At 41.3% G+C, this 13,200-nt stretch overlaps 1 protein-coding gene across 2 annotated transcripts in view; it reads left to right on the forward strand.

Moving 5' to 3' along the window:
• Positions 1 to 6: 6 nt before the first annotated feature.
• Rapgef4 (Rap guanine nucleotide exchange factor 4) overlaps positions 7 to 13,200 on the forward strand; it is a 362,806-nt gene continuing 349,612 nt past the window's right edge. For both annotated transcript variants that reach the window (XM_008855271.1, XM_008855272.1), the window contains exon 1: positions 7 to 128. In XM_008855271.1, the coding sequence (XP_008853493.1) occupies positions 64 to 128 (65 nt within the window). In that variant the 5' untranslated portion in view covers positions 7 to 63. The remainder of the gene's footprint in view (positions 129 to 13,200) is intronic.

A 13,200-nucleotide genomic window follows, 5' to 3' on the forward strand; every position in this document is an offset into this window, starting at 1 on the left:
CGGGCGCGGGCGGCGGGAGCGCAGGAGGTGGCCGCAGCCGGGGCCGCCGCGCCGCTGCCCAACATGGTCGCTGCGCACGTCGCCCATGCTTCCTCCTCCGCCGAGTGGATCGCCTGCCTGGATAAGAGGTACCCGGGGTCGGGGTGACGACCGGGGCGCCACACCACGGCAGGCCGAGGTCCCTGAGCTGGGGAAGGGGCCGGGACGCGCCCTGCTGAGAGCTACCCGGGCCCCGCGGCTCGTGGGGTGCCACCTGCGGGAGAGCGTTCCACGTGGCGGGGAGAACGCAGCGCGGCGGGGCGCGGGGCGCCAGCCAGTCCCCAGCCCCCTCCGCCCCGCCGCGACTCCGCGCTCCGCTCCTGGGTCGGGGGTTATTTTCTCTCCCCATCACGGTGCAGGGAGAATGCATCTGTGCCAACTTCCGGGTACCCAGACAGTCAGGGGTGAATGTCATCTAAGTTTCGAGGAGGGGCGGGGGTTCAGGCAGGTGCAGAGTAACCTTTTTGTTGTTGTTGTTCCTGAAAACAAAGTGTGAGGGATGCAGTGGAGCTGTCAGGTCCGTTGCTGAAATTCCCAGCTCTCTACTCCCCTTGGTTGCTCGCTCAAGGTCTGTTAAGATGGTCACGCAGAGGCTGCTTTCGACTCAATTTCTGCTTCTCTAGAAAAGACCCTTACTCAAAAAAATGAATTTAAACCATAGAGCGAGTTAACTCTCCACAGCTCCCCCAGAAAGATGCTGTGTGGGGCAACTGATTGCAGTTGTTTCCAGGCTCTGACAGCATAATTTTCTGTTTGTCCAGACTGAAAATTTAATAGTAAACATTACACAGTATGTTAGTAATTATAGTTTATTACCCTGAGGAAAAAGGCGATGCATCTGAACTTTAAAAGAAACATGCAAGAATTTTGCAAGGTGAACTGCCTCGAGTTTGGTGCAGAAGGCAATGATTCACATCTTGCAGCTATCTGCATGACATCTCGTTTGCATTTGTGTGAAATATTTTGTGCTCTGCCATATTGAGCAATTTTCAATTAACAGAGTCATAACCAGATCAAACTTGAGAATCTTAAGTGTGTCATGTGATGCATATTCTTCTATTATAGACTGTGGATGAAAAATATTAAGTAATTTGAGAAAAGCTAAATGTAACTCATTTGAATAACTTCATATGAGAAATAATCTTGACTTTCAATTAGCCACACAGTAGCAAGATTCTTTTTTGGCAGGCATTGCCCTACTTATGCCTGAAATGATGTGTACTAATATTAGAAGAATTACATACAGTAACTAGTAAGACAATCCAAGTGATGGTTAAGTCAAACAGAATTATGTAGAGGAACTAAGGGCATATTTAAGAGGAGAGCCTGCTAATGTGATAAGTAATCTCAATTTAATACTTTAGGAAAAGTGAATTATAAAACAAGAGACAATCAAGAGCTTGCACTTAACCTATAAATAGTAGTGCTTCTCCATGAGTGATAATTTTAGATGGTAAATAGCATACTTTGCAGAAATGCATAGCATATCATTTTTGAACAGTCAGTAATTCATTGGAAACCCTTTAGTCAATAAGTGCTTATGGTAAAGTCATAGACCGGTACTAACAGGAGTGGGGTATATGTGATGTCTTTTCATAATGTATATTTGCCTAAATGATTGCATCTGGATTGGATTTTCAGAGCATGGCGCTACAATTTAATACCGCCATTCACAATGGGGAAAATCTACTAGGATAAAAAAATCTACTCATGCTAAGTCTAGCGTTAGTGAAGCATAGGTGAGTGGACAGATCAATAAGTTGAGGATTTTAGGCCTAGAGCTGTCACCAGTTCTTATCTTGGGCTTGTCACTATTCCTTCCAGAGTGTTTGAAAAATGAGGATAGGACTGTCTCAAGCTTACCTCCCAGGGATGAGAGGACAAATGGAAGAGGGGGAACAAGATGCAGGGGCTTTGAAAGCTGGGCAGTGCTGTGCAAGCATTGTATTTCATAGCGCGAAGACGGACCCCCTTTCCTGTTCTGCGGCCTTGATGCCAGAATTCCTATGGAGAACAGTTTAGGAGGGCCTGTCTCATTGCAAGAGGGTGGGGAGGCATATTTTGAAGTTGCATTTTTTATGTAGTCTATTTTTTAAGAGAGAATGAAGGTTGAGAGTGTAGATGGAAATTGGCTGAGAAGCCCCTTGTCATCCCTCCTTCATGGGGACACTGCCCTTAATGTGTCTGAGAGATGCAGTGTTAATACCCTCTTCCAAGCACTAGACACTGGGATGCAACGAAAATGAGAATTGCTTATTGGCTTGAGGGGCTGGGGACTGGGTGGTGGGGTATCTGAGTAAACATAACTGCAGCACAATGATAAATGTTTTAACAGAGATGGTGTGAAGTGCTTTGGGAATGCAGAGGAGACAGTTATCAATCCTGGACATCAGAGGTTGAGGGACATTTTACCAGGCAGAGAATAGGGAGGGAAGGCTAGACAGAGGAGTAACTTGATCAAAGGCACACAGAGGTGTCACAGAAATTTCCTTTCCTCCCCATCATAAATTCCTCTTGTGACCAAATCTAGACTACTGGAAGGTGTGCTCTATTTTATAAACCTTTTTTCATGGACATTTCCAAGTACATGCAAGAAAGGAAGGAATGGCACAGTGAACTCCTGTGCACAAGAATTGGTGATATGATGCCAGGATCTTTCATATGGAAGCACAAGAAGTTCAGCTGAGAAACAAAGTTCAAATAGATGCATGATTCAAGTGACCAGGCGTACAGACAGCTAGAGAAATGAGAAGCCCTTGGATTGGAAATAGAATAGGAAGCAGGAGAGCTTGGGGAGATGGCTCAGTTGGTAAAGCACCTATTGTGCAAACAGGGAGACCTGAGTTTAGATCCCCAGCACCCATGTAAAAAGTGTGGCATGGCAGCAAGCATCTGGACCTCAGTGCTGGGGTATCTCTGCAGTTCCCTGGCCAGCCAATCTAGCCAAATCCATGAGCTCTTGATTCAGTGAGAGACCCTGTCCCATGAAATAAAGTGGAGAGTGGTCCAGGAAGACACAGCATCAACCTCTGACTTCTACATGCATGCACACACACATGTATATACCACATACATATGCACAAATTTTTTTTTTAAAAAAAGAAGGGGCTGGAGAGATGGCTCAGTCAGTGGTTAAAAGCACCTCTTGCAGAAGACCCAGGTTCAGTTCCCAGCACCCACATGGTGGCTAATGACCACCTGTAACTCCAGTTCCAGGGAATTTGATGCTCTTGTCTGACTCTGTGGGCAGTGCACAACATGGGTGCACTTACATACATGCAGGCAATACACTCATACACATAATGGAATAAAAATAATAAAATATTAAAAAAGAAAAGAGCAGAAACAGAAGAGTCTATTTGAGTAAAAAAGTATATAATAAAAATTAAAGTGAGCAAACCAAGAAGTGTGTGCTTGGCTTGTCTGCAAAGCTGTCATAGTTGGGACAATACTAACTGAACTTGCATGTGAAGAAGGGAATTTAAAATATGTAGGTGTGTATATTGGGTTAGAGAAAGGAAATGCAAAACTTGTTATGGTTTTTGTAAACAAATATTTTATTATTTTTATTTTGTGTGTATGAGTGTTTTGCTTGCATGTGTGTAGGTGCAACCAGGGCATGCAGTGCCCACAGAGATCAGAAGAGGGAATTGGAGCCCCTGGAACTGGAGTTATGGCCAGTTGTTAGCCACCATGTGGGCGCTGGGAATTGAAACTGGGTCCTCTGAAACACCAGACAGTGCTCTTAACTACTAAGCCATCTCTCCAGCCCCAAAACCTGTTGTGGGTTTATGTGTCAATCATTTATGGTTGTGGACAGTGGTGACTGAGATGAGAGTCTACAAATCCTAATCTAAAATCGGATAGTTGGAAACATTTGGATGTATAAATCAACACTGAGAAAAGTGTCAATGGACTCATCGTTAATGCAAAGCAAGTTTACCATTTTCTTATGGCTCTCATGTATATAGTCTTATTTGAACACTTGGTTAACTAGAAACAAATTATGTAATTCCTACTATTTGGGACTAATATAGTAAAATGTCACTTTTTTAGTGTGATGTCCGTTTTATTGCATATATTTTCTTCAAATGTTTTTCAGTTAATTTTTTGATTTATTTATTTTTATTTTATGTGTATGAGTGTTTTGCCTGCATGTATGCAACTGTAGCACATGTGTGCAGACTCACAGAGGCCAGCGGAGGGCATCAGATTTCCTGGAACTGAAACTGTGGTTTCAGTGGGTCCTGGGAACAGAACTGGGGTCCTCTGCAAGAGTAGTCAATGCTCTTAACCCCTGAGTCATCTCTCCTACCTCTTCTCCAAAGGTTATAAGTTGGTTTTCTGTGGACTGAAGAACTATTTGTAGGTCATGACTCTCATGGTTGATAAGGGAGTGTTACCAAGGAACAAGGACCATATGCATTCACATGTGTTTGGTGAATCTTTGCCTGTATTAATCATGATAGAGCAGAAATCAGCAAACTGTGGCCTGTGGACTAGTTTGGCAGTTGCCTGTTAAGAATGGTTTTAAAATTCTTGATTGGTTGGAAAATAAATAAGAGTAGTATTTCATGGCCCATGAAATTTATGCGAGATTCAAATTCAGTGTTCATAAATAGTTTTATTGAAACACAGCTACACTTATTTGTTACATATTGTCTGTGACTGCTGTCCTGGCTGCTGTCACGTTGCCATGGCAAAGCTGAGTGTCTGCAAGGAGGCCTGTGGCCCATAGGGCTTAAATATTTACTGTGTGAAGCTTTATGGCAAACGTTTTCCATCCCTTAGTCTAGATGAGAGATGCCGGGGAAGAGTGTGATAGTGAAGCCACTGGAGATGATGTCATCTTTTAGGAATGGATTCACAGTGTTTGGTTGTTGTCTTTTCATTAGAAGTTCTACAAAGCTTGCAGGGAGGGGGCAGTGTTCAGTTGATCAATTTATCCCAGGACTACCATGTCACAGGCTAAAGCAGAAAATGAAGTTAAGGGTGGCAGAATGTATCAAAAGGTTGTCATCTTTTGAAGGCAGTTGAGGAATTTTTTAAAAGTATTCATATTGCATTTACAAACTCTTCTGGGATGATTCGTTCCCATATGACTTACCCCCATATAGATGGTATGTTAGCTATTTTGATGTGGTTCAATGAGACTGAAAGAAATCAAGGAACACATTTGCTAAAACTAAAATACTTTGTAGGACACATGGTGCGAGAAGATGACTCAGATATCAAAGAAGCATCAGACATGGTCTCACCCTGGGGGATGGAAAAGATCAAAGCAGCACACGGAGCAGAATCCTGGCCCTGGGGGACCTGGCCCTGCAGGACCTCAGGGGTGGCGTTCCCATGGCACTTTCTCCAGGGATCATGGCTGGCCTTGTACTCCGGGAATCTTGACTTGTCAGCACATTGAGGACTCATGTGTCTTTCAGGGACAGTTGCACAGGCAGGCACCAGACTCTCAAGACCTTAAAGACAAGCCAAGTCATTAATTTGACAATAAAATCTGTACCACCGGACAAGTGGACACTCTCATCCTTTGGCTAATGTATTCTTTGCAGAGGCCAGCTGAGTGGGGAATCGAGTTGTTAGCAGAAGTGCATCTCTCACATTGCCAAAGAGAAACAAAGCTGCCAGGAGGCCAGTGCTTACATCTCCAGCCTGCATGTGGAGGGCATTCTTTTCCTAGAGACACAGAACTGGGAATTGAATTCCAATTACAAGGTAGTTCTGGGAATGCTTCAGGACAGAGTGGCTGTCACATCTTCTAGGTAGATGGCCACGTCTATCTCCTCAGGGACAGGATGCCCTTCCAGGTCTGTGACAGGGTCTTCATGGGAAAGGTGTATGTAGGATTTGTCTTCTGCTGTCTCTGCTGCTCCTTCTGGTTCTTGACTGATGCAAATCCTGATTTGGGGTGGGGAAGGAGAAAAAATATATTTCATAACTATTTTAATCAACTGTTTTAAAAATTCAACCCATTTTTATTATGGAAAATTTCCAAAATCCATAAAGAAAATTAATGTATGATTTTCTTGTATCATCCTTTCCTATCCACAACCATAATAAACTCACAGATGTTCTATTTTTATGCCCATTCATCCTCCTCTACCCCCAGGATTAATTATTTACTTTTTGTGTGTATATTATGATGATGACGACGATGATGATGTGTGTGTACATGCTTGAGCTCACCCAGGAGCACATGTGTTTCAACATGTGTATGTAGGTCAGAAGACAACTTTCAGGAATTGGTTCTCACTTTCTACTTTGTTTAAGCAGGTTTCTCTTGTTTCCTCCACCACACTGTGTACTCAAGGCTAGCTGGCCTGTGAGCTTTTGGGAGAGTCTCCTGTCTGCACCTCCCATCTCACTACAGCAGTGCTGAGATTCCAGATGCATGCTACCTAATCCTGCTTTTTTATCTTGGTTCTGGAGAATCTGAGTTCAGGCCATCAGGCTCGTGTGGGCAAGCATTTTACCCCAAAGCCATCTCCCTGGCTCTGCACCTCTGGGTTGTTTTGAAGCAGACCCCATGTAGTAGTTCATCTTTAAATATTTCAGTAGATAGCCCAAAAAGATAAGGATTCTTTATATAAAGAAAATAATACCATTACCATACATTAAAAATTGACATTAGTTCTCTAATACATTCAAATATTTAGCCAGTGTTCAGATTTTCTCCATCAGTATCAGAGCTTTCTTTTTTAGCAGCTCGTTTTTATTGGAATCCAAATAACTATGTTCAGTCCAGATATTTCTAGATCAATCCCTCCCTCCCTCCTTCCCTCTCTCCTTCTCCCTATTTCTTAAAGAAACTTTGCAGCTTCTTAGGGGACATCTCACTGTGACCTCAAAATATACTGTGTATATATGGAACAATTAGAGGATGACACGGTCCAGTATATAATCAGGGTAATTCCATGGCTCTGATTTTACTTGCAATAGGATTTTAGGAAGGTGTTGCCAGCTCTGATTCCCTGAGAGGGGGCATGGAGGATTGTTATGCCCAAAGATCAGTGAGCCTATGAAAGGGGCAGCTGGCCCAGGATATCCATGGTCGTGCTGCCTGTCCCCTACCCTAGCCTGGGAGGCTGAATCTTCCATGGAAAAGTGGTGTCCAGCAAAGCAAATATAGCCTCCTGTTTTCCTTGGGTTTCTAAGTAAATTTCTAGCTCCTTCAGTGATAGTGAGACTAGTAACTCCCATTTGTCTGAATTCCCCTGGCTTAAATGGTTCCATAGCCCTTCCTTAGAGCCAGCTTAATCTCCTGGCACTGGATGGCCTGGAACTCACTATGTAGACCAGCAGATTTAAAGTCACCAGGTACATCCTAAAGAGAGGCAAAGAAGAGAGCTGCCCCTCTATCTTTTCAGTTCCCGGAGAATGAAGAGAAAGGAGACTCTGGCCTAAGGATGCTGAGAGGAAGAAGGTGGAAATAACTGGGTGTTGAGGATGGATGACAGAGAAACAGCCACACAGCTGAAGGAAAACAGCAGCCTGGCCTGGGTGGGGGCTGCACAGTTCCCAGCTGGTGGTGTTGACTTAGCTGCCTCTCTGGACAGCACTTTTGTCTCCTGCTAAAAAGTAAAACAAAGCAGGAGGCTCCTCTTTTCTCTTCAGTCAAGCCCTTTCTTGGAGCATGTGTCCATTTCTTCAGCTTTAACTATGAAGGTGACTTAAACTTGGTGTCCTTGGGCACATCTTGTAGACCAGGTCCATTTTGTTCTCCACTGGATAGACTAAGGTGAATATCACATTGATACTTTGGGGTCAGATACTGCTTTCTTTCACTGTCCACTGCCACAGAAGCTAGAAAAACAGACTGCTGATTTTCTCCGTTTTCCTCAATTCCAGGTGTCCTTGTGAACCAGTTCTGGCCAGAGTGATATAGCAGAAATGTACTGGGAATTTCCAGGATGGCTTTTGCTTTCCTGATGAAAGATGGAGGTATTTGATAGCTTTTCTTCTTTCTGTCTAGAACCGCCAGGCCTGTGGCAGCCATCTTATAATCCAGATGGAAAGACCAAGAGAAATGGAGGCCCAGGCCTGACCTTGCTCAGCTGTTCTGTGTCTGCAGATTTTCTGTTTTGTGAAGAAAAAGATACCCTATTTCTAGAAACCCTGTTAGGTTTTTCTATCATCTGCTGTGAAAACTACCTCTGATCTAACAGGCTGATGTGTCTATAGCTTTCGCCTCTCTCAACCCCTGCTCCCATTGTTTTCCTTCTTTTCTGTGTTATTAATGACATCATGATTCTGTTGTTTTCAAGTCTTTGACGTCTAACCAGTCAAACCCTTCCCTTAGCCTTTATATTCTCCTGCTTTATTGCAAGGCCTTATCATCTGGGTCTCCTTGTTTTCTTCTTCCAATCTGGAAATATGACATATTCAAGTTTCTTTAGACTTAGCCAGATCTGGATTCAAATTCCATCAGCCCAATCCCTAGCTGTGTGAACCAAGTCCTTAATTTTTCTGTACCTCTGTTCTTGAATCTTCAAATGAGACTGCCAATACTTACAGTGATAGCTGTGTTGGGGTTTGTGGGCAGATGCGTGATTATCTCTAAGTTGAGAAAGTGTACGGTATATATTTAGAGTGTAGAGGTTCAAATCTCAGTTTTGGTTGTATTAGTAGTATAATTTTTGTCAAGTTATTAAGCTCTAGTAGTTACTATATACATTTTTAAATTTTTTTAATTTTTAAGTTTTTTTATTTATTAAAAAAATTTTATGTGTATGCATGTATTGCCTGCGTGTAGGTAAGTGCACCTGTGTCGTGCAATGCCCGTGGAGGTCAGAAGAGCCTGTCAGATCCCCTGGGACTGGAGTTATAAACAGTTGTCAGCTGCCATGTGGGTGCTGGGATTCGAACCTGGGTCTTCTGCTTTAATATTAGCTTATTTTTTTATTTTTGTTTTATGTGTAAATGTATTGCCTGCATGTATGTTAGTGCACCTGTGTCATACAATGCCTGTGGAGGTCAGAAGAAGGTGTCAGATTCCCCTGGAACTGGTGTTACGGATGGTTGTTAGCCACCATGTGAGTGCTGGGAATTGAACCTGGGTCCTCTGCAAGAGCAGTCAGTGCTCTTAACCGCTAAGCTATCTCTCCAGCCCCTATATACTATTGATGCTACAAATACACAGACTACGAAGACCTTAGCTTCGACTCATATATAAAAATTTTTAATGTAGACTACACTGTGAATAATGTCAGTTTCACTTATTCTTTTTTTTATTTTTAGGTCTTTTTTTTCTTGCCTTATTTTTCTTGCCTTATTTCACTAGCTAGAACTTCTAGGACAAGGGTGAAGAAGAGAGTTATTTGTTTATTTATTTATTTATAGACAGGGTCTTACTGTGTAACCTTGCCTGGCCTGGAACTCACTATGTAGACCAGGCTGACTTTGAACTCACAGAGATCTGTGTGCTTCTACCTCCTAAGTGCTGGGATTACAGGCATGTGCCTGGCCCTTTGTTTAAGTTCTTGTCTTAGGGAAAGAGTTTATGTTTTTCCATGAAATTTTAGTTGTAAGTCTCTATTCCTTCTTTCTCATATCCCCCTTTTCTTTCTTTCATTAAAATAAAAAAGATTTTATTCATTTTTATTTTATGTGTATGAATGGTTTGTCTGCATGTATGTATGTGTACCATGTAAGGTGCCCACAGAGACCAGACCCCCTGGAACTGGAGTTAAGGATGGGTGTTAGCCACCATGTAGGTGCAGGGAACCGAACCTGGGTCCTTTGGAAGAGCAGTAAGTGCTCTTAACTGATAAGCCATTTCTCCTGCCCCTTTTTTTCTTTCATTTTTAAAGCAAACTTCCTCTTCTTAAATTAAGATGACTGTATGAATTTCTGCTTCTCTTTATAAATGTAGAGAATTAATTTTGGTGGATTTATTATTATTATTAAAATAAGATCTTACTCTGTAACCTAGGTACTCCTGGACCTCCAGGGGGCCTTCAGCCCCACAGTCATCCTCCTACCTCACCCTTCCAAGTACTGGGATTACAAGTGTGAGCTACCACATTTGGCTGATTTTTGAATATTAAGTCAACATTTCCTTCTTGAAATACAACTTTGTCATAATGTAATTTTAATACATTGTGTCCAACTTTTAAATATCTTCTTAATGCTATTTTTATATATATCAAGGAGGGATGGGAGGCTCTTGTAATATTTTTTCAGGTTTTAGTATCATAATTATTCTGGCTTCACATTTTCCCCTATTTTCTTTCCCCCCTCTAATTTTAAAAGAACTTTATTAAAGTTTTTCTTTTAAAAATGTTGTTTATTGTTTGGGTCAGCTGTTTTATTTGTAGGATGATTATTTTTATGATAAAGTCAATCTTTATAATAAATACAGGGCTATTCAGATTTCTGTTCTGGTTGCAGTGTTGATAAGTTCTTTCAAGGAGGTCATTCATTTTATCCAACTTAACAAATTTATTGGCATAGTACTTCTGTATTATCCTTTTAATGTCCTTTATGATTATTTAGTTACTGTTCTTGTCACTGTGACAAGTAGTCACTTACAGGAAGGATTTGTTTTGGCTCACAGTTCAAGAGGATACAGTCCATCATGACAGGAGGTGGATGGCAGCAGGAGAGTGAGACCACTAGTTACGTGCACCTGGGTCAGGAAGCAAGGGGAGATGAAGGGTGGCTCAGTCCTTTTGCCCTTTGTGCTCAGCCTGGCACTCTCCTGCTCATGAGATAGTGCCACCTACATTTAGGGTGAGTCTTCCTTCCCAAGTTAATCCTCTCTGGAAACTACCTCACAGACACACCCAGACATGTGTCTCCTTGGTGAATCCAAATCCAGCTGACTTGACAATGAAGATTGATCTTGACAGTAGTAACGATCACTTTCTTATCTCATGTTGGTATTTATAGCTGTTCTCTTTCTTAATCATTCTTGCTAGGAGCTCCTTACTCTTGCTAATCTTTTAAAAGCACCGACTTTTAGTTAATTCTTCGTGAGAAAACACTGATATCTACTCATTATTTTTCCTCTTTTATCCTTACTCTGGAGTTAACTTTGTCTTTCCCGGCTTCTTACAGTGTAAACTTAAATTACTACCTTTATTCTTTAATAATATAGACATTAAGCTATATTACTTGTGACCAGCACAAAGAAGAAATTATTATTCAGTATTTACAAGCTAAAATAGTTTATGCTAGGGTAGAATAATTAATCAAGCAGATACCGGTACCTGCTGACCTCTCACTTCATGGAGGAGGTACTTTGCAATGTGGTGAGCCATATTCACATAACTTCTCACTGGTGAAGTCAGCAGTGGGTTTCATAAGTCTCAGTGTAGTGTAACATTACAGGACATTAAGGAAGAATAATTTTTCTAGGTGACTAATAAAATACATAACTTTCTGATGGCCTGACTTAAACCAAGGATAGGTTTTAGGATAGTTTAGGAATAAATATATTACTTCTCTTTCAGAAAAATTCTCCATACATGCTGTTTATTTCCACATCTGAGCCATTAATCATGATTAAGAATCAGTTGCAATGACTTGGAAGAATATTTTCCCAGCAATACCTCAGTTTGCTGTTGTTCTGTGTTATCAATTAGCCGAAGAACAATGCAACTTTGCAGTCAGCCAGATCGTATCCCTTTATGTCAGCCAAACAGCAATATGCGCCTTAATGGGGGTCCAGCTCTTCTCTGTGAGGATGTGTTGGCGAGGGTGTATTCTCAAGAGGAATATTGCTGTTAGTCTAACACATGGCAGATGGTAGTCAGAAATTCACAGGTTATGCAACAAGGCATGGCCCCTGGAACTGTAAGCATGGCAACCAAGGAACTTGTGCTAATTGTACTGACAGGCCTTAAAATGCTTAGTTGTGAGAGACAGTCTTCTAATGAATCTTTATTGACTAAAATCAGTTGTAAAATATAAGCCTGTCAAATACAATGACTTGCTGTATAAAAATATTGCATGTAAGTTGGCCAAAAGTTAAAGATCTTTTCTTTTTTGATTAAAAGAAAGAACAATTTTAAAAGCCTGTAGAAAAGACTTAATAATTAAAATACTGAAAACAATAGGAAAGGGTGCTGATGGGAAGCAAAAATAACTTGAAACAATAATTGTATTCTTAACATTAATTGAAAATTTAATTCTGTTAACCTCCAAATGAAAGAATTAATTTCTTTCTGGATGTTTGGGCAGACATTGAATTTTTTCATGTTTATTGAGGTATAGTTGTCCAATGACAATTGTATATGTTTAAGAAGTAAAACTTGATGTTTTGATATATGTGTACATTATGAAAATTTGCCACAATCAAGATAACTAACATATTTACCACCTCACATAGTTGCTGTGTGTTGTCCAGTAGACATACAGAGCTATAGAAGTATTAGCATGTCTAGACATGTATACTGCCGTGCCTGGTAAGGATAAGAATGACGGAAAATAAAGCAGAGAAAAGAGGAAGAGACTCAGGGCATTGTTCTTTGAAAGAGGGTGGCAGAGGAGCCGGGTTTAGTTCCCAGCACTTACATGTGGCCTACAGCCACTTATAACTCCAGTTACAGAGATTCTTATGCCCTTTTCTGGTCTCCATGGGCACTGTATACACTTGGTGCTCATGCATACATACAGGCAAAACACTCATACACATAAAATAAAAATGAAAGGAAATCCTAAAAAAATCCCAAACCTTAAATGAACTGAGAATTACCTGAATTGAATTTAAACCCAGGCGTTTCCAAATGGATAGATGAGATATTTTAGAGAGAGAGTGTGTGTGTGTGTGGGGGCATGCCTATGTTGAGGACACAGGCTGAATAAACATGGTGCCATTGGGGCTGGAGAGATGGCTTAGTGGTTAAGAACACTGACTAATTATTCTTGCAGATGACCCAGCATCCACATGGCAGCTAACAACTGTCCGTAACTCCAGTTCCAGGGGATCCAACAACCTCTTCTGTCCTCTGCACCACGACACAGGTGCACTTACCTATATGCAGGCAATATGTGCATGCACATAAAATAAAAATAATAAATAAAAAATGGTACCGTCTTTTGTTTGTAAACAGGACTTGACTTTGGAAAAATACCCATACTGTGTTTATTACTTTTGTTGCTATAATAGATGGTGGTAATTTCATAAAATGGATAAATAAAAGCCCT

Source organism: Nannospalax galili, unplaced genomic scaffold, assembly GCF_000622305.1.
Source record: "Nannospalax galili isolate Female #2095 unplaced genomic scaffold, S.galili_v1.0 scaffold346, whole genome shotgun sequence".
NCBI lineage: Eukaryota > Metazoa > Chordata > Mammalia > Rodentia > Spalacidae > Nannospalax > Nannospalax galili.